This window comes from Phalacrocorax carbo, chromosome 12, assembly GCF_963921805.1.
Source record: "Phalacrocorax carbo chromosome 12, bPhaCar2.1, whole genome shotgun sequence".
Lineage (NCBI taxonomy): Eukaryota > Metazoa > Chordata > Aves > Suliformes > Phalacrocoracidae > Phalacrocorax > Phalacrocorax carbo.
Window position 1 is genome coordinate 9,767,337 of NC_087524.1, and position 27,936 is coordinate 9,795,272.

The 27,936-nt window shown below is 48.3% G+C and overlaps 1 protein-coding gene across 1 annotated transcript in view; it reads right to left on the reverse strand.

The window, feature by feature from the left end:
• Nucleotides 1-3,442: 3,442 nt before the first annotated feature.
• Nucleotides 3,443-27,936, reverse strand: part of COL17A1 (collagen type XVII alpha 1 chain) — a 45,754-nt gene continuing 21,260 nt past the window's right edge. Inside the window, exons 23-57 of the mRNA XM_064464099.1 lie at nt 27,770-27,874; nt 27,207-27,269; nt 26,490-26,525; nt 26,295-26,348; nt 25,873-25,908; nt 21,959-21,994; nt 21,493-21,555; nt 21,113-21,148; nt 20,665-20,736; nt 20,273-20,299; nt 19,541-19,576; nt 18,983-19,018; nt 18,671-18,751; nt 17,632-17,667; nt 16,850-16,930; nt 15,570-15,623; nt 15,410-15,451; nt 14,551-14,613; nt 14,332-14,391; nt 13,777-13,803; nt 13,649-13,690; nt 13,421-13,486; nt 13,005-13,052; nt 11,844-11,957; nt 11,434-11,571; nt 10,753-10,836; nt 9,612-9,740; nt 8,378-8,467; nt 7,715-7,828; nt 7,304-7,456; nt 6,085-6,504; nt 5,752-5,892; nt 5,101-5,163; nt 4,803-4,874; nt 3,443-4,613 (exon numbers count right to left, since the gene is read on the reverse strand). Coding sequence (XP_064320169.1) covers nt 4,564-4,613; nt 4,803-4,874; nt 5,101-5,163; nt 5,752-5,892; nt 6,085-6,504; nt 7,304-7,456; nt 7,715-7,828; nt 8,378-8,467; nt 9,612-9,740; nt 10,753-10,836; nt 11,434-11,571; nt 11,844-11,957; nt 13,005-13,052; nt 13,421-13,486; nt 13,649-13,690; nt 13,777-13,803; nt 14,332-14,391; nt 14,551-14,613; nt 15,410-15,451; nt 15,570-15,623; nt 16,850-16,930; nt 17,632-17,667; nt 18,671-18,751; nt 18,983-19,018; nt 19,541-19,576; nt 20,273-20,299; nt 20,665-20,736; nt 21,113-21,148; nt 21,493-21,555; nt 21,959-21,994; nt 25,873-25,908; nt 26,295-26,348; nt 26,490-26,525; nt 27,207-27,269; nt 27,770-27,874 — 2,768 coding nt within the window. The 3' untranslated portion in view covers nt 3,443-4,563. The remainder of the gene's footprint in view (nt 4,614-4,802; nt 4,875-5,100; nt 5,164-5,751; nt 5,893-6,084; nt 6,505-7,303; nt 7,457-7,714; nt 7,829-8,377; nt 8,468-9,611; nt 9,741-10,752; nt 10,837-11,433; nt 11,572-11,843; nt 11,958-13,004; nt 13,053-13,420; nt 13,487-13,648; nt 13,691-13,776; nt 13,804-14,331; nt 14,392-14,550; nt 14,614-15,409; nt 15,452-15,569; nt 15,624-16,849; nt 16,931-17,631; nt 17,668-18,670; nt 18,752-18,982; nt 19,019-19,540; nt 19,577-20,272; nt 20,300-20,664; nt 20,737-21,112; nt 21,149-21,492; nt 21,556-21,958; nt 21,995-25,872; nt 25,909-26,294; nt 26,349-26,489; nt 26,526-27,206; nt 27,270-27,769; nt 27,875-27,936) is intronic.

Consider the following 27,936-nt stretch of genomic DNA (forward strand, 5'->3'; position numbering starts at 1 on the left):
AGATTTCAGCACCTGCTCGGTCAGCTTTCGGGGAGCAGGGCCTTGTCAGCGCAGGGGCCGGTGGCTCTGCTCCCATCCCGGCAGCTACTGGAACTTCGCTGTTTGCAGGACCCTGTAGTCCCCTGCTGAGGCAACGCTGCTGGTAGCCTGGGGGGATCTCACCGCCCCTCAGGTGGCCTGGACAGGGGCTCTGCCCCTCTCCTCACAGTGAGATTCTGCATCTGGAATAAAATCTGCCTCTCCCGCAAGCAGGGCTGACTGGGAGCATTTACCAGCCGCGGAGGAAATGGGCTCTGTCTCAGCCCTCGGCCTCCTGAAGGCCCGGGGGAACTTTGCTGTTAACTTGGTCGAAAGGGAAATATTTCAGCCTGTTTTTTCCTCTCTTATTCCCATAAAACAAATATGTTTCTTTTTCCAAGCACACTGCTGAACACACGAGAAGCATGTAGGCATGAAAAGGCACGACACCGAGGCTGTTATGATTGATGAGATATATCCTGAGTTGTTAAAGGTTTTTCTTTAGAAGGTGTTAACTGAATTGACGTCTGAATTCAAATTCAGAGGTGGCGGGGCCGCACCACCCTGGGCAGGGCTGTCTGCTCAGGCAGATTTCTCGCATCACTCTCAAAGTCGTGACATTCATGCCGAGCTGCGTCCTTTTCTTCAAGCATGTTTTAATAACATTCATTCTGAGCTTTTTTACAGACAATGTTTTAAGCTAATATCCTTCTAAATTACATACATTGGGTATTCAGTAGCTAATCAATCACATGGTTTAAAAAGTTATTCTTCTGTCCTGGAGCACCTTCTCTATTATGACTACAGACTACTGAACTTTTTTTTCTTAATAAATAGGAAACTTAGCACCTTTACTGCTTTGCTTGCCTCTGGCCTAGTTATGTAATTACTTCCATCACACCACAATGTCTTTTATAAGACAGCAATATCACATAGGAGGTGAAGTTGATTCTCCACCTGAAACAGTATCTGTTGTGCAAGACGTGTTTCGTGAAAGATTTATTTAATTTCAGGCACTTAAATCCACTTCTAGGTTGCCTGATTTTCAGAGCTGCTGTGTAGCCGCAGCTCCTCGGGCTGCAGCAATGCTCATCTCTGCTGAAAACCAGGGACCAGACTTAAACGTGCAAACAAGCTCAGTGTGAGTTGCTCCCCCGGACTGCTGCTCTTCGGTCGATCTGCCGGGGGGAAGCGGGGCGAGTTCTTGCGGCCAGTGACTGCGCGGTCACTAGCGGGAAGGGCCGGGAGGGGTGCTGTGGGCGGTCACGATGCGGGCACTTTCTGCTTTTTATGTTTGCATTTACAATCCAGTCACTTTACGCCAATATCTACTTCTGGATCTCAGAAACTTCCTTGTGTTGATGTGTCCGCGCACGTGTCCCGTTCCCTGACGCGTACTGTCGGCTTCACAGCAGATACAAAATGAGGTTGGAGAGAATTAACCTTCCTGACTGCCAGGCGAGCCAAGGCCAGGATGCCCCGGCATGTTTCTCAGTCTTGCAAAAGATGAGAACAGATAAAGGTGGGGAGAAGACACACTTTGTAGCGTTTCTCTATATGGCTTGCAGAGCCTTCAGTTGTTGTCCATCCCCTTTCTCCTGCCTCAATCCTCATACTTCATTTCTGAAGCTTCTGGCATTAGGGCAGTCAGGGGTGCCAGAGAACGGCAACAACCCCTTAGATAAGAACGTGCTCAAAACCAGCTCATGAATAAGGAAGGCTCATGTGCTTCCGCTGTTCCGAAAGTAGAAGGGGAGTCACTGAGCCCAAAGATGCTCTTAATTTTCCAAAATCTCTTCCACAATCACCAAGCTAGGTGGTAAAACTTCTTTCTTACTGATTACCAATTCTAAAATGGTGGAAAAGGGACTTGGAGTGAAATCTGTGACGTTGAACTGTCACAGCCCTCTTTTCTGGAAGAAAGCCAAGCAGGGAGGGCTTCCGTGACAAAGCACGCGTATCCGAGGCACCTCCCACCTCCCGCTGCCCCAGCCGTTTGTTGAATGTTTCGTGTTAACTGCAAACCAGGTTATTTTTGCCTTACAGAAAGCAACCAAAAATCATGAGATGGATGAATATTTGGCTAAGGGTCTCTGTATATACAGCTCATGGAGATGAACTTGCAGTAGCAGCCATACAACAGGGGTTTTTTTGTGTCTTGTTTATAAAAGTAATTTGTTTTCATGGCTTTCTGTAGAATATTGTAATAATTCTGCTGTAAATACAATAAAATCACAGTTTGCTGAGACGGCCTCCATTTTGTTCATGGAAAATGCTCATGAAATGCAAGTAATCTGTGAGCGAACGGGACAATTTAGAATTTTTAAAACAACTGAGTGTAAAAATCACTTAACGTTGCACAACGTGTGGCTCCCTGACTGGAATAGGAATAGCCCGGGGCGGGAGCGCCGGTTTAGCACAAACCTGAAAGGACGTCGTTTTCTCAGCCCTGTCAGTGGGAATTCAGCTCGGGGCTGTAGGAGCTCCACTTTCTGCCCCCCAGTCCGTGGGTCCCCCCCTCGTGACGGCCACGCTGCCCGCTCGGCTGCGGGAGAGGAAGGAGGCGCCGCTCGGCAGCGGAGCCCGCGGAGCGATGGGCCAGGTGCGCGGGCTGGGGTAGGACGCACAGGCGCGCTGCGGTGCCTCCGCCCGCTCTCAGCGGCCCAGCCCTGCCCCGCGGCACCGCCCGCAAGCACGGTGCGGTGGTCCCGCGCAGTTCAGGGATGGCTTCAGGCATGGAAACACAGCTGCTGCACTTAAACATGACACCAAGCGTGTTTTGTTGTTGTTTTTAAGACAGAATTAAAAGGAAATGTCTCATCTCGGCAGAGCCAGGTGCGGGAGCGTGAATCACCCAGAAGGACGCAGGGTTTATTGGCAAGCACTGCAAGGCGCTGCGCTCTGAAAGCCGCCCTGCTTCACACAGGCCTTTGCTCTAAACTCTCCTAAGCAATGCTGTGGGAGGAACACCAAAACTTGACACCACTAAGACTGGAAATAAGAACGGACAATGGGTGTTTAAACCTGGACTGAGAACAAGCAATTCAAGCAAGTTTTTTGCTATAACGATGGCCCACTGACCTGCTTCGGCCAATACCTGGAACTAAAGCAGCACTTCAGAGTGAGAGAGAGCGTGTGTGCGTGTCTCCCCAGGACCGCCATAAAGCTGTTGCGGCGTCTCACGGGCAGAGGCCAGGCGCCGTGCAAGGGGCTGCCAGCTGTCCCTGGGACAACGCGTGGAGGCTCCTGCTAATGTGCCTGGAGGCCGCCAACACCTGGGAAGCAGCTCCGTGTCTGCTTGGGTCACGTACCCGCGACGAGAAGCAAACCAGCCGCCGGCAGCCAGCCAACCCACAAGGCGTGTCTGCCCATGGTCACAGCGAAGCTGGTGCCGACCGCCCAGCGTGACACTGATCAGGCAAGCTTGGGCGGAAAACACATTTTAATTGGTCTGTTTGCATTAAAAACCTGTTTTTCCCCAATGTTGAAAATATAGACAAAAATACAAAAAATATTTTAAAAAAGATCAACAAATTATGTTTAAAAGTGCTTCAGTCCCTGTGCACGTTACATCTCACTGTGCTGCTATAAACAGGCATCGCAAAGCATGTGCCCACCAGGCGCCCTGCAAAGTACTCCATGCGCTGTACCCAGTTGCTGCCTGGGCCCCGCCGGTACCGGTTTGCCCAGGGAGCTGGGCTCGGGCGTGGGGTTAATGGACACAGAGCATCGCCAAAGTGCCCAGCCGGCAGGGCAGCACTCTCCAAAGCAAGCCACGGGCCGGGCTGCTAGTGGGTGCCGACCCGGGGGGTCTGAAAGCTCTGCAGTGGGGACTATGGGGCAGCCAGCAGCACGGCCGTGCAGCCGGGTGGGGAAGGCAGAGCCCAGCTGGTTCCCCCACCCCGTTAGCACCTGCTACGCTGCAGCAGCTGGGCGCTGGCAGGGCTGGGCTCGGTGTCTCCTGTGGGTCACTGTTTGGGGTACCTCGGTGCACCCCCGAGCCACAGCCCTGCTCAGCACCGCCAGTGCCGGCATCACCAGGGCCTCCTTAGGGCCGGCACCGCAGAGCTTGTGGAGAGGAAATCCCAGTGCGGGCGCAGGCTTAGTCCTCGGGTTCTTACATGGCCTTTTGTCCTGTGAGCTGAACCTAAGCACTGAAAAGTCATGCATTTGGTGGGAGAGGGATTGGTTTCTCTTTTCTTTTTGCTGTCTAGTTGTTAAAAAAACAGGTTTTTACATATCTGGGAGTAATACAAGAAACTTGGACTGCGTGAGACAGGAAGCCCTTGCCAGCCTGAAGACATATAAGCCTGGGAACTTTGAAGAGCTAAGCCAAACATCAGCAACAGGAGCAAATAACCACATTAGGGCCATGCTGGACACGTAAAACAGCCACTGAAATCTCAGCAGTGACACTGAACTATCAAGTCTAAGTGGTTAGCTGTTCAGCAAGGGCGTTGTAGCATTAAGGCAGTGAAGATTCGAGCTAATTCTCTGTGGGCTGCTGGGAATGCTGCTCAGTGCAGAACTGAGCTGGCTCTTTCCTTAAACCCCAACACTTCTTCGTTTTCTTCTGCCAACATACACTTGTTCACCTGGGGATAAGAAAGTCAAAAGGAGAGTTATTTGAAAAGTCCCTGTGGGGAAAAAAAAAAAGACAAAAGAACCAAAACAAAAGAATGGGGCCTCATGGGTTTTCCAGTGTTTCCCAGAGATGGTGCCTGGGGAATCCTCCACTCCCCGACAGGCAAGCCCTGCTCTCTGGGGATGGCAGATGCTCGTACCTTTCTCTCCTTTCTCTCCCTTTGGTCCCCTCTGCCCATGGCGTCCTGGTGGGCCCATCGGTCCAGGGTCGCCTGAAGGAATGAGAAGACCAGGTTTGCCCTTGAGCATGACTGGCCCACGAACAGGGACCGGCCAGGGTAAGGGAGACCAAGCTGGGCTGGTGCTTGGGCTGAGCTCCTGCAGGTGCCACCTCCACTGTGGGGAGGCTGTCACCTTCAGCAGCCCCGTGACGACTATCTCTGTGGACACAGTGCTGGGCATTACAGGGCTTGAGAGGGAAAGGATGGCAAGGCTTACCTTTGGGTCCAGGATAACCCCTCTCCCCCTTTTCACCGGGTGGCCCCTGGATGGTACCATATGCTGGCGAGGGAAACAAAGGAGGGGAGGAATGAGTGAGAGAAACCACTTGAAGAGGGCTCTGTGTTGACTTAGAGAAACAGTGAGTCACAATAGAAGGACATTTCTCCAGGTTAGATGGGCTTAGGCCGACTGACAGCAGGTTTTTAAAAACATGCTTTTGCTCCCAGCGAAGTCCCGGGGTGGGCTGTGAGCTCATTACACCAGCACTGCTCTGCCACCCTCTCTGAGTCTCCCGCCTGTCACAGGGCTGGAGCTGGTTACGCTCAGAGAGGTGAATTTGAGAAGAGTGACCGGCTGTCGCATGTAGCGCTGCATGTGCCAGCCCAGCCGTGTTAGAATGGGCAACGGGGGTTGCAAGCGCAGTACGGTTTGGGATGCATTTCCTACAAATAGTAGGAAAACTCGATGTCCTTCCTAGTGATGAGACTGCACCGCCCCAGCGAGGGAGGCAGGAGATGGAAAGAATGTCTGCCTCCAGCTTTGTATCTTTACTGTAGCACACAAAGGTGAAAACATCACTAGGTCTACGAGAGGTTGGAGAGATCTCATGTGCGTGAGCCAGAAACACCAAGTCAATACGTCACTTACTTCTAAAGAAGTCCATGAGGTCCTCGGTGACATTGCCATAGGCTGCAAACACCCTGCTGATGCCAGGGGGACCAGGAGGGCCTGGGGGACCTGCGGGTCCCTGTACAGTGTAAGACATCAGGTCCTGGAGAATACCTTGGCCTGAGGAATTAGAGATGTCATTTGAAAGCAACTCTGGGAAAACTGTGGGTGGATGTTGAGGCAGGAAGGTATAAGGGAGAGCTGTAGGCAGCCCAAGGGGTGTGGGAAGTGAACAGCATGCCACCGGGCACAGGGGTTTAGGAGTTGTAGCCTGGGACAGGGAAGGTCAGGACAAGCAGGCATTCCACTCACTCTGTAGGCTCTCTGACACGTGGCGTGCCAGCTCATTGTAATCCAGGGAACCAGTGAAGGAGTTGCTGTAGGATCTGCTTGAACTGGCTGCTCTCCTGTGTGATCCCTCCTCTGTTAGCAATGCATCGAAAGACCCATCACTGCCCATGGCGGCATCATAAGAGCCATCGCTGCCAGCTGAGGCACGGTAAGATGACATGCTGCTCATGGAGCTGCCGTATGAGCTGCCTGTGCCCAGTGATCCCTCATGGGATCCCTCAGCACCAAAAGATCCTCCGTGCAAGCGTTCGGAAGTCCGTAACCCATGGTATGATGACGACAGAGACCCAGCCACCAAGCCACTGTCTCCTTTGGGTCCTGGTGGTCCCCGTGGCCCAGGGGGCCCAGGCGGCCCTGAGATGTAGCTTCGAACTTCATCACCTGCAAAATGCAAGAGAGGGGACTTAGGGGCACTGGGGTACCAGGGCCCCCCAGGCTTGGCAGAGGTCCTGTGCTACCACCTGAATGAAGACTGGAGTGTGAAATTCTGTTCTGCCAATCGTCGCAGTAACCCTCATCCAATGCCATTTCTCATGCAGCAGGCACATGTCAACCCTGATCTCTGCAGATGGCATGACACCCTCCTCCTTCCCACCTCTCTCAAAATTTTGGGTGCCCAACCTTAGAAACATGCCCAATGATTTTGCAGAAGGGTGCGCTCCTCTCAGACCAATTTCGGCACCTCTGCCTGTTCTGTGACCAGTCTCCCACACATGAGGGGCCCCCCAATGTTTTTGAAAGGCTGCCCGGGTTGACTTGCCAGCATGAGAGCTCAGACCAATGCTGCTTCACAGCTGGCCCAGTACTGCCCTCCAACTCCTATGGCACCCATTGCTCTCTAGGCAGGTGCTTGTCAAAGAAAATGCTGTTCCCACGGCAAAACTCTGCAGGTGACCTTACTGGGGACTCGCTGTTCAGTACAGGCCAATTGTAACTGCCCAGCGCTTGTCCATTTTGCACAGAACATGGACTTTTGCCTCGCAGTCAGACTGAGAGGAGACAAGCCTATGGGGTGCAGTGTAGTCCTGCATAGACCTGGCTGTAGAGATCAGGTGTTGCTGCAGCCCCGATTCGGGGAAGGCTCCTACAGGAGTGCCTCAGCTGTGGCAGAGCCAGCAGCATACACAAGGCAACGCATGGCTCAGGATGTGTGCAGGGAGGATGGGTGGTGTCCCCTTACTCTTCAGGTACTGGATCAGCTCGCTCCTGAACTCGTCACTGTGGGTAATGTCACCATAGGACAGGAGGCCGGTTCCTGAGAAGCCAGGTGGTCCTGGAGGGCCAGGAGGGCCGGGTGGACCTTGGACTCCAGAGAGGGAGGAGTATCCCACACCTTGAGAGAGAGGAAGAATTATTTTCTGACAGTGAGAGGACAAGGAAATCACACATGTCTGGGGATCTTGAAAGTTTAAAGGCTCCAACCTCAACTTCCATCCCTTTCCCGCTGATGTTGATGAGATTTTTTTTTTTTAAAGTGACCTTGTTCTCAGTGGGCAGTCACAGCCCCTGGTAAGCTACATCTCAGTCTCTGTTCCCCCAGCACCTACAAACAGAATCTCCCTGCCAGCCATGAGAAACACAAGTGCTTTACTTTGTAGGTAAGCAGAGATGTCCTCCAGAGAGATGCCAGATGATCCGGGGATCCCTGGAGGTCCTGGGGGCCCTGCAGGACCAGGGGGCCCAACAAGACCACTGAATTCAGAGTCTGTAAGACACAAGGGAAGAAAAGAGGTCACCCAAACCAACGCAACCCTGATGAACCTTCCCTGACAATACAGGTAATGCCACCTACAGCCAAGTAAAAGTTGCTTTTTTCTCCCCAGCACCTTCTGGCGCAGCCTTCTTGGTGCACTTCACTTCCCTGCGTACAGATGTCATTGGGAAGTCAGGAGATCCCAAAAAGGGTAGAAGCCCCTATTCTTTAAATATACTTTAAAAAGTGGCATAAGAAATTCCTTTATGCTGCAGAGCTTGGAGAAGACAAAGGCCTCCTCCATCCCCATCCCCAAGACAGGCCCTTGCTGCTCTCCACAGGAGCATGGTGACCTATTTGCAGCCCCTCACAGCCTGTGCAGGTCCTGGCAGAGCCCAGGAGGCCTGCAGTACTGCCAACTAAGGCAGAGAGACCACCAGAGTCTCAAGAGGGTTATTTGTGGTGGTGGGCAAAAGGGGAAATTCTGTGACCAAGCCTGTAAAAAACAGATCCAGGAGGTGTGCAGGGAACTATGGCAGGGCAGTAAAGAAGTTGGCTTACTTTGCAGGTATGCTGTCAGGTCACCGTAAGATATACCAGGTGTCCCTGGAGGCCCAGGTGGTCCAGGGAGCCCAATGCTCATTCCAGAATCTGCAAAAACAAACAGATCCAAGAGTAGCACATTATCAAAAGAGGCTGTTACAGTGTGAGCAGACAGGCTGCAGGGCTTGTTCACCAGCAATGCAGTCAGGACTCCTGCAGGGTGGAGTGTTACCATCATCAGATTGTGCTGGGAAGCAGGGCTCAAGCCTTCTTCTGGACTGGAGTTAAAACTTGCCCCCTTAATCCCAATACAAGGGTACCTGCAGACAGGCAGGATTCAGGCCTCTATTCTTGGCAAAAGCTCTGCACATTTCATGAACCCCTGACACGGGGGTGGGGAGGCACCCCAGGACATGTAGCTTAGCTGTGACCCACTGGCTGATGCATGTGCTGCTCCGTCTGTGTGCCTAGCTGTCAGCAGCTCTGGTGCAAAACTTTGCACCTTTGTGATTTGCTTTGGTGAAATGTCCTTGCTGATAAAGTGCAGCTGTCCTGCTCGAGCTGTTGGGGTGCTGCTGTTAGACAGCAGTTTCCTGCTTCCAGAGCCAAAGAGGAAATTCACACCATCTTTGGAGCAGCCCCTTGGTGAGATCTGGTCTCCAAGGGCAGTTCAGACAGAGTAAGCACAGACCAGGCCTTGCTTTTAAGGAGATAGTTGCAGCTGCCAAGATCAGGCATTTTAGAACTGCTGTTGGGGATGCTCCGGAGTCCTCTCTGTCTGACAGTTCTTACATGCCATATCACCCCTTTACAGATGGGAAAATGAAGCAGAGACGTGGAATTTGTTTCAATTAACTCTAAACTTCTAAGAGATTGTTGCCGGGGCTGCCTTGACACAAAGTAGGCGCAGATCAGCTCTTCCACAGAGAGATATACCCTGGCCACAGAGCCGGCGAGAAAAGGGTTATAAAGGCACTTGAAGCTGCTGATGTGAATTCTAAGATGGCTAAGGTGAAATGATGTTCTAAGCTCAGTTTTTAGAGAAGCAAGAACTCATTACTAGGGTCCATGGATAGTATCTTAGCTACAGGGTATCTGTGTTCTCTTCCCAGTCTCTCACAATCCCTGTGAGGAGATCACGACACATAGGAATTCACACAATCAACAGTGGAAGAGTTTTCACTGACAGCATGAGCTTTCTGCTCAGCTCCCAAAGGAACAGAGGGAAATACACACTAATAAAGACCATTACTTGTCAAGTAGCTGATAAACCGTCTGGTCAGCTCATCATAATCCAGTGACAGAGACATGCCATCTCCCCCTGGTCCAGGAGGTCCTGGTGGGCCCTGAGGTCCAGTCAGATACTGACGAATTTCTTCCCCTGGAAATGAAAAATGCATCTTCTAAGACTGTCCAGCTGCTGCAAAGATGACAGGTGTGAGGGGTTCCCAGCCTGTGAGCTGAGCCCCCACCACTATGGAGACCATCAAAACCTATGGATGCAAAGTTACTTTCCTCCCTCACCTCCTTTTCTGAGTGCGATCTGCCCTGTGTATGGTGTGACAAACATTTGTGACAGGGCTGGGAACATCCTACAACCCGGGGTTTGAGGAGGATGAGAATTTGTATTGCCAAAGTGACCTCCTTGTGCTCTGTTTCTTCAGGACACCTTGGACAACATCTTGGGTAAAGGGAAAAGACCATGCTAAGATCTGTGGTGTTTCAGCAGCTATTTGTCTGTTTGGAATATGGAATCTGATTGACTCCCCACTGGATCACATCGGAGAAGTGCAGTGTTGGCCAGCATCATCAACACCTTCAGGCACGGCAAAATGACATCCTGGTGATTTATCTATCAACCCACAGTAACAGTGTGTGTCAAAAAGAATACAGAGCTGGCTATCCTCCTCACCCTAATAACAAAGACATAGCAAGGCTTTGGAGAAGGCAAGAAGGAATGGGGAGTCCTAAGAGAGTGGAGGAGCTGGAAAGCAGAAGCCCAAGGTTTAGTGGGAGACTGGGGAAAATTGTGGGGAATTCCTGAAAAGGAGGGACATCATAGGCAGATGCCACCTAGAGAGTCGAGGAGTGAAAGGGAGGCAAGAGAGTGAGAAACTGCAGAGTTACAACAGTGGGTATGAAAAGAAAACAGGTAAAAGTAGAGCTTCAGGAAAGCATGTAAACTCTCCAGTACAGACACATAAATCTGTCTCCAAAGGACTTGGAAGGTGACATTGCAAGTCACTCAGCAGCATCTCTGGCAGGCCTTTGCCCTCTGAAGCAGCTGCTGGTAACTCTGGTTGGAGGCAGAAGACTAGAAGGGAAGGTCAGATCACCAGTCCGTTGGGATGCTTGACCCCCTATCCCTCATGTTTCCCTCCAGGGTCACTTACTCTGAAGCATATCCAGAAGTTCTTGGTACAAAACGGATGTAGTTGATACCGAACTGGCAAATGACTGATAGCGATCTGAAGAGCCTGTGGGAATGAAAAGGTTTTATATCAGGCAGGGTTAAGAGGAGACACAAGGTGAAGAGGGGTCAGGCAGGGACAAAGGAAAGCTGAATTAATCCGGCTTAACCCGTGGAATGGGCTTCCCATGCCCCCAGCCATGAATCAGTTGCTCTCTCACACAGCTTCCCTGTCTCCACAGTGATGTGGTCTGTGCTCTTCTGACTGAGATTCCAGGCTGCTTCCAAAAGCTCTGGGAATTTCACCTTCTTCAGCAGGGCCCCAAGCATACAAGACAGCCCCAGAACACCTGAGACCACATATACCAAAGACAGCCACCTCTGTTTGGGAGTTGGAGATGTTACAGGGTCTAACAGCTATGTTTAATGTGAGACTTTTTAAACAGCAGTAACTGTTAGTTAATCTAGCCATCAAAATGGGACAAAGCTCAGAGGCCATCTCAGCTGTGTGGAGTCCTGGGCCAAGACTGCAGAAGATGAATAACTGGGTTGGGGTACTGCTATTTAAACACTGTTGTTGTTCCTCCAGTTCTCACTTACTAGGTGTTGCACAAGCTCAGCCAAGAGCGTGACTCAGTACAGCGTTTACCAACATGGTGCTTACTTGTCATATAGTTCATAACACGGGTAGCCAGCTCTGCATAATCCAAGCTCATCCCATCCGCAGTGGTGATGATTCCAGGTGGGCCTGGAGGGCCTGGAGGGCCTTGGGCACCAGTCAAATAATGCCTTATGCTGTCACCTAGGTAGGAAGCCCAAGATATGCCCACATCACTAGAGGGAAGACAATGGCCATATACACAATTACTGGACCCTCTTCCCCTGGCAAAAAGCAGACGGATAGAAGGACAGTTCTGCAGAGGCCACAGTGGGCAACAGCACTTCATAGTATTCAACAAAAATAAGGCCAGAGCAGTAGGGCTGCTGCTTCTAAAGTGAGAGTGACAAGGGGCTCAGGGAGCAAAAGAGATAAGCATGCATCTGCCACCCATGGCAAAATCTCATTGTACTCACTTTTCAGGTAGTCAGTGACATACTGCTGAATCTCTTGAGATGAACTTCCACCTGGGCCAGGAGGACCGGGTGGCCCAGGAGGTCCTGGGGGTCCCTGAATTTGTCTGGATCCACCTACAGAAAGCATTGTAAGGAGAAGGAATGTTTTTCACCCGATTGCATTAGACCAAGAGATGCTAAAGTGTGCTTGCATTGAGCCCTTCCCACAGGTCTGGAAAGAGCTTTGGGAATGGACTATGGAGGGGTTCCTCCTTCATGTTTAAACACAGTCTGAGCATGGGCAATTAGGCAGTATAATGTCTTCAATTAATTTGGCATCTTATAAGTCAGCCTACACAGCTCTGCAGGGCTGAGTCCAGAGACCTGCCTGGCTTCATACTGACAGACCTGGTCAGTTTGTGCACCAGGGTGCAATGCTGTGTGGAAATGTAGAGAGAGATCCATAAAGCACTCGAGCTCATTAGGCTAACCTCCCTGCCCTGCTTCTCCCAATCCCAGTCAGCCTGGGCAGCACCAGCTCAAGAACTTCCTCACTGGTCTCCATTGCAAGATACAGGTGGGCCCTGTGTGACTCCTGTCACCTTGGTGTCGAGTGACACCTCATGCTCTTTAAGGTGTCTGTCTTCCCAGCACCCTGAGGTAGTATTCCTAAAACAAAATGTGGAGAAGCAGAGGGCTTGTTCACATGGAGGGTCGCTTAAGTTAATCTATATGCACTTTTTGTGAAACTGCGTTAATATCCCAAATATAGAGATGCTCCTATTCAGAATGAAAGCAGCTTAAGCCACATAAATCCACCTGAGGGTAAGTAAAACAGAACAAAGGGCACTTTTGTTCTGATCAGAAGTGTTTCCACAAGAGGGTTCAATGCAGCTTCCCTAATCCCTTGTGAAACATGGTTAGCCAACCTGGAAACCCTTTCTTTCGTGTCCCATGAGGACAAACTGGCTCAAAGGATCCCCAGTAAGCTGGAAACCAAAAACTTGCAATTCTTAACTTTTCTGATTTAAGGCAGGCTGTGAAAAAAGAGGTTTTGAACACAAATCCCAGCAGTGCTAGGTTGGCACCCACACTTGTGAAACCTAAAGGAGCTTTTTCAGTCTCCACCAGGATGTCAGCATTTCTTGATAATATCAGAGCAATGATGGTCTGGCCTCTTACCTCGAGATGCTCCTGGGATTCCAGGAGCGCCTGGGACACCTGCATCACCTGGAAACCAGAGTGAGTGAGACAGACAATTGTAATGGGTATCACTACATGTTGCATACTTGGTCCTGTAAAACAGTTGAGCTACATGTGGTCAGAAAAGCAACTACCCACCCTTGTAAGGACTATCTAGAATTAGCATCTTGCTGGGGAAGAGCAGAAGGAAGAGGCCACAGCAGCTTTCCTGAGCCTTTTGTGATCTGCTCAGGTGCCTTGTGCTCAGAGCAATTCTATTGCCATGGTCCTGCTCTGCCTGAAAAGGCAGGGGTGAGCACAGCTGTAGTTCTCAGAGGACAAGGTTGCTCTTCCCTTAAGTGTCAACCATTCTTGGCTGTGTGAGGCCACCAGCAAAGAAAGATTTTTAACTTCACCTTTGGGTCCAGGTGGGCCTGGTGGGCCTGGAACTCCTGGAGGTCCCTGGATGGTGATTCTTTCACCTGAAAATTGCAGAAGAAGAGTCAGAGATCCATAGGAATAAAGTGTGTGGACAAAATCCTGGCTCCACTAAAACTAAGCTAGAATCAACAGAGCAGGATTTTGACCCCTGGTTTCAGCCTAGGGATAATGAATTCAAAGGTGGAAAGGGGGCCCACACTGACCATGGGAGGAGAATGCTGAAAGGCCAGGCTCTCCTGGTTCTCCTGCATAGGGACAGAAATGGAGGAGCAGTCATATACACAGGCAAGCTACACTGTACCCCACTGATATCTCCTGGAAGCCTCCTTACCCGTGAATCCTCGTGGACCTCGTTCGCCTGTGAACAGGGAAGCAGAGGAACAGTGTTAGCATTTGCTTTGTTCTGATCTGCAACATCCCAGCCCACACTGCAGAATATTATCACAGCCTTCAATTTGCAGGGCAGAAATGGGTAAAGAGAACAGGTCCCATCTTTTCTTGCCAGCTGAGAGCTGAGCTACACTTCACTGGGCCACCTCCATGCCCTGACTTAGCCAAGTCCACACTGCATTTTGCAAAAAGATTGTTCCCCTTTAACGGAAAATCTGAAACTCTGAATGCTTCTGAATCTAATGGGCTTGCAAAGCTGGGATCTGAATACAGTGATTACCTTGACATCAATATTGAAGGCTAATAAACTTCTCTGACAAAGACTGACTTGTCTTATGGCAGCAGACAGGAGTCCTATCTAGTGACCATTGTGCTAGCTTGCTTACAGCCACAGAAAGGCAGGACACTTTCTGCTTCCAAGCCCTTCTTTCCTTCTTTTCAGTCTGAGGTGCTGAGATCTATCTAGTATCTTGGTGAGGCGGTAGGATATACCCACCTTGGTCTCCCTTTGGGCCTGGTGGGCCTGGTGGACCTGGTGGGCCTGTGAGGAATGTTTCTGTAATCAAAACAAAAAAGTTTGTTCATGACATCCAACAGAACATGACACAAGTTTTCTCTGGTTCTACCTGGTCCTAGCCAAAGATGTGCTCTCTGGAACCCCAACAGTCAGGAGACTCCCAGGGCATAGATGAGGGAGTGAGTGGGAAGAACCTACCTGAGGTGGACATGGAAGATCCTGGTCTCCCTGGTGGGCCTGGAGGTCCTGGCAATCCTTCTCCTAGGCAAAAGGGACACAAACAGGCTTCAGGAATGGTAAGCCTCAGCCATGTAAATAAATGCATGTCAGAGCTGCTATATCTCCAGCCATTGCCATAGCTCAATATTTCCAAGAGTAGCCTACTATCATTTTCTCCATATACATCTATCCGTTAGTTATTTTTCATCATTCTTTGCCACCACAGCAGACGTAGGACTGAGAAACTCCTTTCTTCGTGGTACAGAGTGCCTATCCCCAGCTAGTCTTCACTACCTTGAGAGGGAAGGTTAATTCCATCACCACCTACCTGCTCCCCTTTGCTACTGAGCAGAGAACAAGGAATGGAGTTATGCTCCTGTCTCATGTCCTCCTGCACCTCACCTATTCTGGCTGTGAAAAGGAGATCTGTGCTACAGGAAGTGGAGTGGGGACATGTTCCTCATGGTGAGAACTGCGCCACCTGTCCCCAGCTGGAAGTTAAGGCTATCCAAGTAAGAAGTAAAGATGGAACTGATTGCAGTTACTACCTTTGGGGACTTGAGAATGTTAAGTGTCCTATTATGAATTACTACTCTGGCTAATGAACCTCTGCCCAAGCAAATCTCCTCTCTTGGGCAGCGTTTTGCTGCTGTGAAAGGATACTGCAGTGAAATTGTGTTAGTAGGAACCCACTATGTGAAATTCTGCTTCCAGTAAAGTCAGCCCTACTCACTTCCACCAGGTCCAAGATTGCCTCTGGGATACCACAAGGCACAGGACAGAGGCACTGGAAAAACCTCCCACCTTCCAGGCTTGTTTCAGAGAAACAAACTCTTACCTGGGGGGCCACGAGGTCCAGGGGGTCCCTGCACAGATTCACCTGATGAAGAAAGAAACGGGTATTATAGAATATTTACTCAGCAAACTGCATGGCCCAGAAATGTGCCATGTGTGTTATCTTCCCCTGCTTACGTACTGAGCAATCCGATATTACATACCTGGTGGTCCAGGGGGACCTGGTGGCCCTGCTCGCCCTTGTAAATCTGCCAGCACTGTGCAAATGAAACACACACAAAAAAGGGAAAATTGTTGCTATGGAGCTACTGCTGCTATGGAAACGCTGTCGTTACATTGCTGTTAGAAGCTCTTACAGACAAAGGTGGACTAAGGCAGGACCTGGCTGACCTAAGCTGAAGTTGAGATAGAGAGGGATGTGTTTAGTTGCCAGCAGGCACGTTAGGACATGAAGCAAAGTACAGTGCTGAGCAGGCTGCCAACATATTGGAAAGAGGGCAGAGATCTCTCTGGAGAGTAATGGTTGTTGAGGGAAAGGGCAAAGGACACAAAGGCTAGAGAAGGAGGGAAAGAACTTTTGAGGAGAAGAAAGATTCTTTCAACAAGAGGCAAATTCTGGGAGGAGAACATTACGCAGCCATTATTTAACAAGTAGCTGCACTATGTTATCTTGACTGGAGATGTATCCTCACCTCCAAACTGAGGCACAAACTTAAAGCAGTGATGCTGAGATCCAAGACTCCTGAATGGGGTAAGTATGAATGGGGACAGTACTGAAGCATGGTCTGGATCTACGTGACCCCATTCAGATGGTGACCAGGCAAGGACCATTTATGATTTTATGCCCTCCTCTGCCTTGCCTCTCCTGCACAATTGCAGAGGTCCCACATCCTAAGAATACTGACTGTAAATGTACCACACATCTAGTATCGCAAATTGAAAGCAGGCACTTTTCTCGGGATGCTGCTAAACCATTCTGTTCTGCTCCACTTATTTTCATCTTAAAATAGCATTTGCTCCTCTGTGAATTGGTACTCTAATTCACAGAGAGATTTTGGTTTCTGTTGCTTAGATTAACATGCCTTTTCAAACTGGTTCTCCTCTTACAGATGGCGCTGTGTTCATATTACATAAGGAACTGCCCTCTGGGACTACAGTGGCTAAAAGGCCAGGCTGAAACCTCGCAGCTCTGTGACCATCTCTGCTGTTGGGGACTGTTCACCCGTCACCACTCCTTAGCTTTCCTCTCTGTGACATGGACTGGTGGTATCTACCTCCTTTTGAAAGCACTTTGGGATGCACAGATGAGAAGGAGGGCAGAAGGCATAGCTGGTATTGCTGTCCCACCACTGAACATACACACACACTTGCCCTCTGTCACATTGAAGGGAAAGAGGTAGAGGCATCTCCTTTTAGCCGTGAGCAGGCCTTGAGGCCTCTGGCACCTCTACAAGCAAAGGAGTGGAAAGGCAGGCCCACTTACTTTGAGATGTCAATGATGAGACTTCTGTTTTTATAGTTTCTATCACAGCTTCACCAGGGGATCCCTTCTCACCCCGCGGACCTTTTTCAGGAAATAAAAGAGAAAGTGAATTATTTAACTGAGAGAGGGTGACATTTTGTGCCCACTCCTCACCTCCTTGACAACAGGTTCAGACTTTGCTTATGTGAACCGGGAGCATGAACTCAGTCCCTGGCTCTGAGGGACACTGTATTCAAATGTGGAAATTACTACACAATTTGCCCTAACAGGATCATAGAAAACTGAGTCAGAAAGGTTCTTAGGAGTCAGCTCTGCTCAGGCCCTTCCAGACAGATGCCTGTCCAATTGGAAGCAGTTTCACAGTGACATTATTCCCAGTTGGGCTCTAGGGTGTTCTCCCACCTTTCAGAATGGCAGGTGGAATCCAGCTGGGCTATATCCACTACCACAGAAAAACAACTACACTTGAGATGTGCCTTAGAAATATTTTTTCAGCCTCCAGAAAAAATAACATAAGAATAAAGGACATTTGCAGCATCCACATCATACTGGTTCTTATCAGCCCCCCCCATCCCGCTTCTTTCCCTGGGAAAGAAAAAAAGAATAGAAATTCTTTACAAGATTAATTAAGACAAATAATGCAGCAAAATTAACTGAAAAGAAGAAATCTGCAAACAAAAGGGAGAGAGATTGTGCCAAGGGCTGAGAGAATTAGTAATGAAGGGAAAAATAATGAATTCAGTTATCTTAGAAGCAGAATCAAAACTGATGGAGAATGGTACCTTGCTGCCCAGGGAGACCAGCTGGTCCAACAGGACCTGGTTTCAAAAGAAAAAAAAGATTGCATTAGATTTTCCTGGTTGTATTTTACAGTAGCAGGAAAGAATCAATACGTCTTTTATAAGAATTGAGACTCTCAAATAATATATATGCCTGCACAAGTAAATGGAATTGCTGTGGGGTATGAATTAATCAATGTCCCACGTATTACTTGAAGTTCCAGAGAAGAGGCTTATTTTCCATCATGTAGCAATTAAAGCGCTTGGTGCCTCTTAGACTGGGGAAATAACTAGACTGTCACAGACCACAATAGAAATACAATACGCTTAGCCCTCTTCTTGCATTTCTGCTGCAAATCGAGGCTAGCTCTACCAAACCAGCTCCAGGATTAGCTCCAGCTATACAGTTGCAACAGGCACAGAAATGCCATGAGAACCAGGGCTCAGGAACTCTGCTGGCTGACACCAATATGCTGGAGGGCACTGTCTGACCTGGGACAGAGGAGTCTGAGGACCAAGCTCATATATAGCCAGAGTCTCTCTGTGTTTCTGTGAAAGATTTGTAGATGCTCATGTGGGATTTCTGCTGTCTTGAGTTCAAAGCTAAGACTGGAATACAAGCACTTCCTGATTTCAGTAATAGTGCTGGGAAAGGGATTAGGCACAAGCCTGCTTTCCTGAGAGGCAAAAGAGCTTAATTCTACTTGCTGGATTTGACCTATCACTACTTTGCATTCATCAGATCAAAGGACAACAACAGTGTTCCCAGTTTCTTCATCTTCTCAGCCCTTCCTTCTGTCCTGTCCTCCTGTGATTGTATCCCATTTCTCCCTTGAGGCTGCTGCCTCCCTAACTCAGCCCGAGATCTTGGTCTTTATGCAGGGAAGGGTGAGGACCATGAGTATCTAGAGTGCCTGAACAATCTTGCCTCCCAGACAGGGCAACCTGGCAGGACAATAAACATCACACATTAAATTAAGAACTGGATGCACAGCAATGCAAACTGCCTGCAAAAACCACAGCAGAGGAGCAGCTTCCTCACCTGGAACACCTGGGGGTCCAGCAGGGCCAGCTGGGCCTGGGGGACCTGGTGGGCCTGGCAGAGCAATAGTTGATGAACCCTCTGAAACACAAACACATACACTTGCACACAGACACATATATACACGTATCCAGCAAACATGTAACAAATCCATCCTTAAGAAATCACATATCTGTAACACATGTATTCTCCCAACACAGGGAGTCCCAGTACAGGTCTGACACAGAGTCAAGATGATTTTAGGAGGCATAACAAAAAACAGAGAACGTCCTCCAAAAGCAGAAGTGTTTGAACTCTCACACCACTACATACCAGCACTTATGACTTTTCCTGGAGCTCCAGGTTCTCCTACGAAAAGGAAGAGACAAACGATGACCTTCTCTGGGGAAGATTTGTCACTAGCTCAATGACATTGCCATATTAAACATTTCTGTCCTCTTTGCCTTTAATCTCTTGCCTGAGAAGTCATAGCACTAGAAGGTCATGGGGGAAGCAACAGAGCTCAGCTAATCCAGAGAGATCCTCTGATCAGCTTTCCATGCACTACATCTGCTAGAATAGGCAGTAGGCCTTGATTTATCTGAGGCAGGGACGCAGCTTCCTTTGCAGTCACCAGCCATCATACTCTCATGCTCAGGGCAGAAGCCGGTTTGCTAAGGTTTCTCAGTTGAGAACTGTCACACTGAGTGCCTCAGCAGATGCCCTGCCTTTCGTGTATGCTCAAGGAGGCTTTGGCTACTGTTTCTCAAACCTTCCCTTCCTAAAACCACTAGATGCCACTGTTGATTCAGGGACTGGTCAGCAGAGCAGATAATCCTCCCTAAAATGAAGTGTGTAGAAAACAAGTATTCGGGAAGAAACAAAACTCACCTTTAGCCCCCGGTCGCCCTGGGTTGCCTGGAAGTCCTGATATGTGGCAGATGAACAATTAAAAATGGTTAGTGCAAACATTGTTTGTTCTATTTTTCCCAGGTACCCCAGTCAAATTTCCCTTGTGGGTTTATAAAAGGAACTCCCTATTCAAGGCACTGGCTTTCAGCATTTTTAAGCAGGTACCTGACAGCAAGTGGGGGAATTTGCAGTGACTGTAGACTGAGCTGGTAGTTTCCCTGGGTATAGTTAAGGGCTTTCCTTCTCCCACTGCTCCCTGGATGATGGCACTACTCCCTAGATTTACTTGTAGCTTCTTCCAGGTACTGCTCCCTGTCCTGAGGCTCCTGGACAAACTCCCTGGTGTCTTGCCCCCCAGACCACCTCTGCTTCTAGATATCACATCCTGTTTGTACCTCTATTGCTACATCCTCTCCCTTCTGTTTCTGCTGCTGGTTAGAAGGTCTTTTCAGTGAGGCACAGGGAACTGAAACAGGTTACTTGTTGTAAACTATGTCTTGGGGAAAGGCAAATTTTCAAACACCCCAAGGCCCTGTATTCCTTAAAAACTACATGAAAATCACAAAACCTTTCTCAAAAGCCAAGGGAGATGCAGAAACCTTGGGATATCACTTTGGAAGCCCCAAGCAGCACAGAGGGAAAATTACAAGGGGTTTTTGAGCCCATATCGAGTGTGTCATTGATAAATTGGAACACAGTAGAAAAACCTACCTGGAGGTCCTTGGGGTCCTGTGAGACCTGGAAGAAAAAGGCAAAAATTCTAAGATGTCTGAACAAATTTCAGGTGGGAAAATGACAGACAGGGAGAAGAAGATTACATTTACTTAAAATTATAGCACACATCCCACAAGTGGTGTAAATTGGCCTAGCACATGGCACATAAACTGAAAATTAGCTCATAGCAGCTGATGTTCTTGTTTGCAGTGTGTACAATCCTGAGATCACAAAAGATCTAGATTTCCTGTGTGTTTTCTTTTCATCACCGTTTACAGTACAGAGATCCTCTGCCAGCCTTAACTTCAAATTAAGACTGGGAATTGTTGACAAAGACATCTGTGTTCATGACTGACCAAAAAGTATTTTTGGTCTCTGAATGCTTTTACCTGGCTGTCCTGCATCTCCAGAGGGTCCTGGAGGGCCTCGGGCTCCTTGCATTCCCATAAAACCTGGTTCACCTAGGGATATAATCACCATTAACATGCCAGAAGTCCCTGACTTACAATCTACCAATCCATTCAAGATTGGCCACCAGCTGTCCTGCAGCACTTTCTAACTATTGTATCCTCATAGCCAACTGGCCAGTTCCAGCATCAGTGTCTGGGAGGTAAACACCAATGGCAGAAGAGTTCTGTAGTGAGAACTCCGTCACAAGTTTAGAGCCAGCTCCATTATATGTCTCAGTTCCATGCTTACCTGGTTGACTCTACACCTCCTCTGAGTCAGCAAGATCCCAGAACATGAATCTGCTGCCATCTTCTCCCACCCCTTTACAAATCAACGTCCTGCCAAATCAGAAAGTACCTGCACTTGTACCTCAAAGGAATCCCTTACCTTTTTTACCAGGCTGTCCATCACGGCCAGCTTGTCCTGTCCAAAGAAAAGAGATTGTTAGGGAACACTGAAATAGTACCACAGTTGCTCTGTCCTACTAAGCAGAGCACAGCCCTGAACACGAGTGGCTTTTCATCATACAGCAGCTGAAAGAAACCTTGGCTGCAGTTACTAAAGATCCAGAAAAAGTTCACTTGCAACTTAACTGTAGGACATCTTTTCTGAGTGTACAGGCTAATCTTAGCTATCTTGAGAAAAGATCTAGGATCACAACCAGTATGATTCCACTCCCATGTTGTTTCCTTGTCTGTGCTTGTAGAAACACACTCTGGGTGGAAATGACATTGCCCCACATATAAACACTGTTTTCTGTTACCCACCTACAGGTCCTTTAGCTCCTGGCTCTCCTGGAGGACCAGGCATTCCTCTTGAGCCTTGTTCACCTGTAGCAAAATGGTATGAAAATGATCAGACAAATCTTGGTGAAGATACAATTTATGACTGTCAGCAATATTTGGTGCTTTGCAATTGAAAACCAGCATTGACGGGATGTTCAGTCCTCATGATTCATGACTGTCTCTGTGCATTAGAAAAGCTCAAGTGAAGTGAATACGGGCACATGAGGGAGAATTTCCCTAAAGCTAAATACAAAGATTGCTACCAAGATTACTGGAATCAAGAATGGGATCTATTTGTTTAAAACTTGGGTGCAAAAATAAAACTCGTATAACCAATAACATCATCATGCTTTTTCAGAAAGCTAACTGGCATTGGCTGGGCTATACTGTTGTTCAAAAAATCAAATAATGCACAGATAGGCATTTTCCAGGAAAACAATCCACTGACCTGTCATTCCACGAGAACCCTTCTCACCCTGATCGCCTGTGGTACAAAAAAGGGAAGGATTTTGTGAGATTGTTTCATTGTAAAATGTTTCCATCAGAGAAAATAAAGTCCGCTTTCTGACAAGAGCACAGAACAAAAAGCCAAAGAAGGATAGGGTTAATACCCATGGACAGTATCCATAACTAAAGGAATCTAAAGAAAATATCCACAAAGATCATAGAATCATAGAATGCTTTGGGTTGGAAGGGACCTTTAAAGGTCATCTAGTCCAACCCCCCTGCAGTGAGCAGGGACATCTGCAACTAGATCAGGTTCCTCAGAGCTCTGTCCAACCTGACCTTGAATGTTTCCAGGGATGGGGCATCGACCACCTCTCTGGGCAACCTGTGCCAGTGTTACAGCACCCTCATTGTAAAAAATTTCTTCCTTTTATCTAGTCTAAATATATTCTCTTTTGGTTTAAAAGCAGTACCTCTTGTTCTATCACAAGAGGTACTATCCTACTAAAATGTTTGCCCCCATCTTTCCTATAGCCCCCTTTAAATACTGAAAGGCTGCAGTAAGGTCTCCCTGGAGCCTTCTCTTCTCCAGGCTGAACAACCCCAACTCTCTCAGCCTGACCTCATAGGAGAGGTGCTCCAGCCCTCGGATCATTTTTGTGGCTTCCTCTGGACCTGCTCCAACAGGTCCGTCTGTACTGAGGGCTCCAGAGCTGGACGCAGCACTCCAGGTGTGCTCCCACGAGAGTGGAGTAGAAGGGAAGAATCAATTTCTTCAACCTGCTGGCTATGCTTCTTTTTATACAGCCCAGGAGAGAGTTGGCTTTCTGGGCTGTGAGTGCACTTTGTCAGCCCATGTCCAGCATAAACTTGATGATATCAGAGGGAGACACTGCTTCGCTTAGGAAGTAACACCTGTGGACCCTTGGAGCTCCATATAAACAGAATTGTGTAGGTTGGAAAAGATCAACCATAAACCTGACACTGCCAGCTCACCACTAAACCGTGTCCCTAAGCACCACATCCAAATGTCTTTTAAATACCTCCAGAGATAGTGACTCAACCACCTCTCTGGGCAGCCTGTTCCAATCCCTGACAACCCTTTCAGTGAAGTAATATTTCCTAATATCTGTTTAAACCTCCCTTGGCACAGCTTGAGACCATTACCTCTCATCCTATCAATCATTACTTGGGAGAAGAGACCAACACCCACATCACTACCACCTCCTTTCAGGTAGCTGTAGAGAGCGATAAGGTCTCCCCTCAGCCTCCTCTTCTCCAGACTAAACAACCCCAGCTCTATCAGCCGCTCCTCATAAGACTTGTGCTCTAGACTCTTCACCAGATTTGTTGCTCTTCTTTGCACACGCTCCAGCAGCTCAATGTCTTTCTTGTACTGAAGGGCCCAAAACTGAACACAATATTCGAGGTGTGGCCTCACCAGTGCCAAGTACAGGGGCAGGATCACTTCCCTACTCCTGCTGGCCACACTATTCCTGATACAAGCCAGGATGCTGTTGGCCTTCTTGGCCACCTGAGCACACTGCTGGCTCATGTTCAGCTGGCTGTCAACCAGCACCCCGAGGTTCTTCTCTGCCAAGGAGCTCTCCAGCCACTCTTCCCCAAGCCTGTAGAGTTGCAGGGGTTGTTGTGACACAAGTGCAGGACTCAACACTAAGTCTTGTTGAACCCCATACAATTGACTTTGGCCCATTGATCCAGCCTGTCCAGATCCCCCTGTAGAACCTTCCTACCCTTGAGCAGATCGATATTCCCACCCAACTTGGTGTCGTCTGCAAACTTACTGAGGGTGCACTCAATCCCCTCATCCAGATCATTGATAAAGATATTAAACAAGACTGGCCTCAACATCAGGCCCAGGGGAACACCACTTGTGACCGTCTGCCAACTGGATTTAGCTCCATTCACCACAACTCTCTGGGCTTGGCCATCCAGCCAGTTTTTTACCCAGCAAAGAGTACACCTGTCTAAGCCATGAGCAGCCAGTTTCTCCAGGAGGATGCTGTGGGAAACGGTGTCAAAGGCTTTACGAAAGTCTAGGTAGACAACATCCACAGCCTTTCCCTCATCCACTAAGTGGTTCACCTTGTCGTAGAAGGAGGTCAAGTTAGCCAAGCAGGACCTGCCTTTCCTAAACGCATGCTGACTGAGCCTGATCACTTGGTTATCCTGTAGTGTCACGTGATGGCACTCAAGATGATCTGCTCCATATCCTTCCCTGGCACTGAGGTCAGGCTGACAGGCCTGTAGTTCCCTGGATCCTCCTTCCGGACCTTCTTGTGGGCAGGCATCACATTTGCTAATCTCCAGACAACTGGGACTTCCCCAGTTAGCCAGGACTGCTGATAAATGATGGAAAGCGGCTTGGTGAGCGCTTCTGCCAGTTCCTTCAGTCCTCTTCGGTGGATCTTATCTGACCCCATAGACCCATGTGTGTCTAGGTGGTGTAGCAGGTCACTAACCATTTCTTCTTGGATTATGGGGGCTCCATTCTGCTCCCCATCCCTGCCTTCCAGCTCAGGGGGCTGGGTACCCAGAGAACAACTGGTCTTACTATTAAAGACTGAGGCAAAGAAGGCATTAAGTACCTCAGCCTTTTCCTCATCCTTTGTCACTATGTTTCCTCCCACATCTAATAAATGCTGGAGATTCTCCTTAGCACTCCTTTTGATGCTAATGTATTTATAGAGTATTTTTTATTGTCTTTTATGGCAGAAGCCAGATTAAGCTCTAGCTGGGCTTTGACCCTTCTAATTGACTCCTGCATAAACTCGCTACACCTCTATAGTCCTCCTGACTTGCCTGCCCCTCCTTCCAAAGGCCATAAACTCTCTTTTTTTTTCTGAGTTCCAGCTAAAGTGCTCTGTTCAGCCAGGCTGGTCTTCTTCCCCACCGGCTTGTCTTTTGGCACAGGGGTGCCTACTCTTGCACCTCTAAGACTTCTTCCTTGAAGAATGTCCAGCCTTCCTGGACTCCTTTGCAGTTCAGGGCTCCCTCCCAGCATACTCTGTCGATCAGTCTCCTAAACAGGCCAAAGTCTGCCCTCCAGAAGTCCAAGGTGGCCGTTCTGCTGACCCCCTACTTCTCAGAGAATTGAAAACTATCATTTCATGATTGCTATGCCCAAGATGGCCTCCAATTATCACATCACCCACAAGTCCTTCTCTGTTCATAAACAGACCCAGTAGGTCACCTCTCCTGGTAGGCCCACTCACCAGCTGTGTCAGGAAGTTATCTTCCACACACTCCAGAAATCTCCTAGCCTGTTTCCTCTCTGCTGTGTTGTATTTCCAGCAGACATCTGGTAGATTGAAGTCCCCCACGAGGACAAGGACTAGTGATCATGAGGCTTCTCCCAGCTGCTTGCAGAATACTTCATCTGCCTCTTCATCCTCATGGGGTAGTCTGTAACAGACTCCCACCATGGTATCTGTCTTGTTGGCCGTCCCCCTGATTCTTACCCATAAACATGTAACCTTATTGTCACCACCATTAAGCTCTAGACAATCCAAACACTGCCTAATATACCAAGTCACCTCACCACCTCCCCTGCCTTGCCTATCCCTTCTGTAGAGTTTATAGCCATCCATTGTAGCACTCCAGTTGTGTGGGTCATCCCACCGTGTTTCTGTGATGGCAACTATGTAAATAGTTTTCCTGCTGTACAATGGCTTCCAGCTCCTCCTGTTTATTGCACATGGTGCGTGCATTTGTGTAGAGGCACTTCAGCTGGGCTGTTGTCTGTGTCACCTCCTTAGAGGAACACCCCTTAACTCCTTTGAGGCATTTCACTGGTGTTCCCCTTTGGCTCCTATTACCTCAGTAGCCCCTAGCTCATCTCTGTACAACTTCAAGTGTGCTCCAGTGAACACAGCATATAACTGAATAACATACCTTTGGGTCCAGGGGCTCCAGTGGCTCCTTTCTCACCTGAAAGATATATGGATGATTGAAGAATAGTAATAACAAGTCAGGAGGGAAAGGAATTTCATGAATTAAGAAAAATCGTAGAGGAAATACAGGTACTCTTATATCAGACAAGCTCGAACTGGAAATGTCTTTCCTTCAATACAGCTCTATCCGTCCAACCATGTTTCTCACCTAGACTGCTCTATTACCTCTGTGGCTCTTGTAGTTCTCAATATTTGCTTGAAATCAGTAAGTCTAGTTTCTCCTCCCCTTTTCTTGGTCTTATGCTTTTCTTTGCCCCTAGCATCCAAATGCTACATGCTCAGACCAAGTCTGCTACTCAGAGCAGTGCTAGAAAAGCACATCAGCTCATGCTGCTGCAATTGCTGAGAGGAAGAAAAGCTTACCTTTAGGCCCTGGAAGACCTGCTTCTCCTCTAAATCCTTGTAGGCCAGGAGGACCTGCAGAAAAATTAGATGGGGTGTTTAATCCATCCGATTCACCATTATGCATCACTGAAGAAGAAAAACAATGAGAAGCTGGCATTGCCTTTTTGTTTTCTCTAGTCTCTAGATGCCATAGCAAAGGAATTCAGCACTCACCTGGAGGACCCTGTGGGCCTGGAGAACCCGTCAGACCTGGGAATAAGGAATGTGGATTTTCTTTCAGTAACACCACAATTAGAAAACAAACAAATCTCTTTTGGTTTGCCCAACAACATCCACAACCCAACAGGTGTTTAGCAGATCAGAATTCCCCCAGTCACTAGAAGAATTTGTATCACTGGCATCCTCAAAACCAGGATGATAAAACTACACAGCTTAGTTCTTGTGACATAGACGAAGTGGTTTTTCCTAAAATAAGGTAAAGAGACTCAAGCCTTCTGTCTTGGCTTAGATGTTGGTTTCTGTACTTCAGCTGGGACCCATTTTTCACTGTGCAAATTTTTATCCTGGATACATGGATTGTAGAACTGTAACTCTGTTAGAAGCCTGTTAGAGATATAGATGTTACCTTATTATTTCCAAAAGCAGGGAAAAAACAGCTGGAAACATCACACATCTTAAAGACTGGTGTTTTGAGAAACCTCCCTGCCAATCCCCACTCTCACTAAAAATCTCCAAGAATTTATTGCTCTAAAGGTTATGTGTGCCTACCAGAGTAAAGTTTATCTAAAATGAGTAAAGTTTATCTAAAAAGTGAAGCATTAGTTCACTTTTCTGATTACTGCAGCACAACATAAGTGAAACAGGAAGACTGGAGTGCTCATTTACTCTTAACTAGTCTGCTAGGCTCTCTCTGTCCATCTCCTTATTTACCTTTAAGGCCAGCAGAACCCGGGGGACCAGGTGGCCCTGGAGGACCTGGCTCACCAACAACACCTGCAGAATAAAAGCATGAGTAGATACTGTAGAATACAATTGTGATCCCATTTTTCAATTATCCCATCTCCCATTATTCTTCCTCTGGCAAGTGTCATCTCTGTCAATCTTCTGGTCAGTTCAAAACACCCAAATCAGCATGCACTGTCCAAGAAAAAATCCTGTCTCACTAGGCTTAGGATGACCAAAACAAATCCCCCAGCTTTGGTGACTTGGATAACAGGGTAGAAGATGACCTTGATACTAAGTGCTTTTGGTTCTGCCAAACTCAAACCCAACTGAGAAACCTGGCAAAACAAAATAACCCTTGTTTACCCATTGTAAGTTTGGCAAAAAAAATTCCCTTAGACAGATTTGTCTGTGCTGGGAAATGTCTGAAATGAAATCTGGATTTGAATAATCAAATCAAATTCTGTCACTGAGGTGTTTTATGGATTGGGACCAAACTCTAGCTTTTGTCCATATCTGCTTTTTCCAAGAATGGGACACTTGATTCCTACCTCTGTCTCCTTTTTCTCCAAATCCAGGTGGTCCAGGCTCCCCTCGAGGCCCTGGTAGACCTTCACGACCTCTTTGACCCATGGGACCTTCCACACCAGGTTCACCTATAGGAAACAAATACCTTGTGAAAAAAGGTGTCTTTATGTGAGGTCTTGGACAAAAGGAT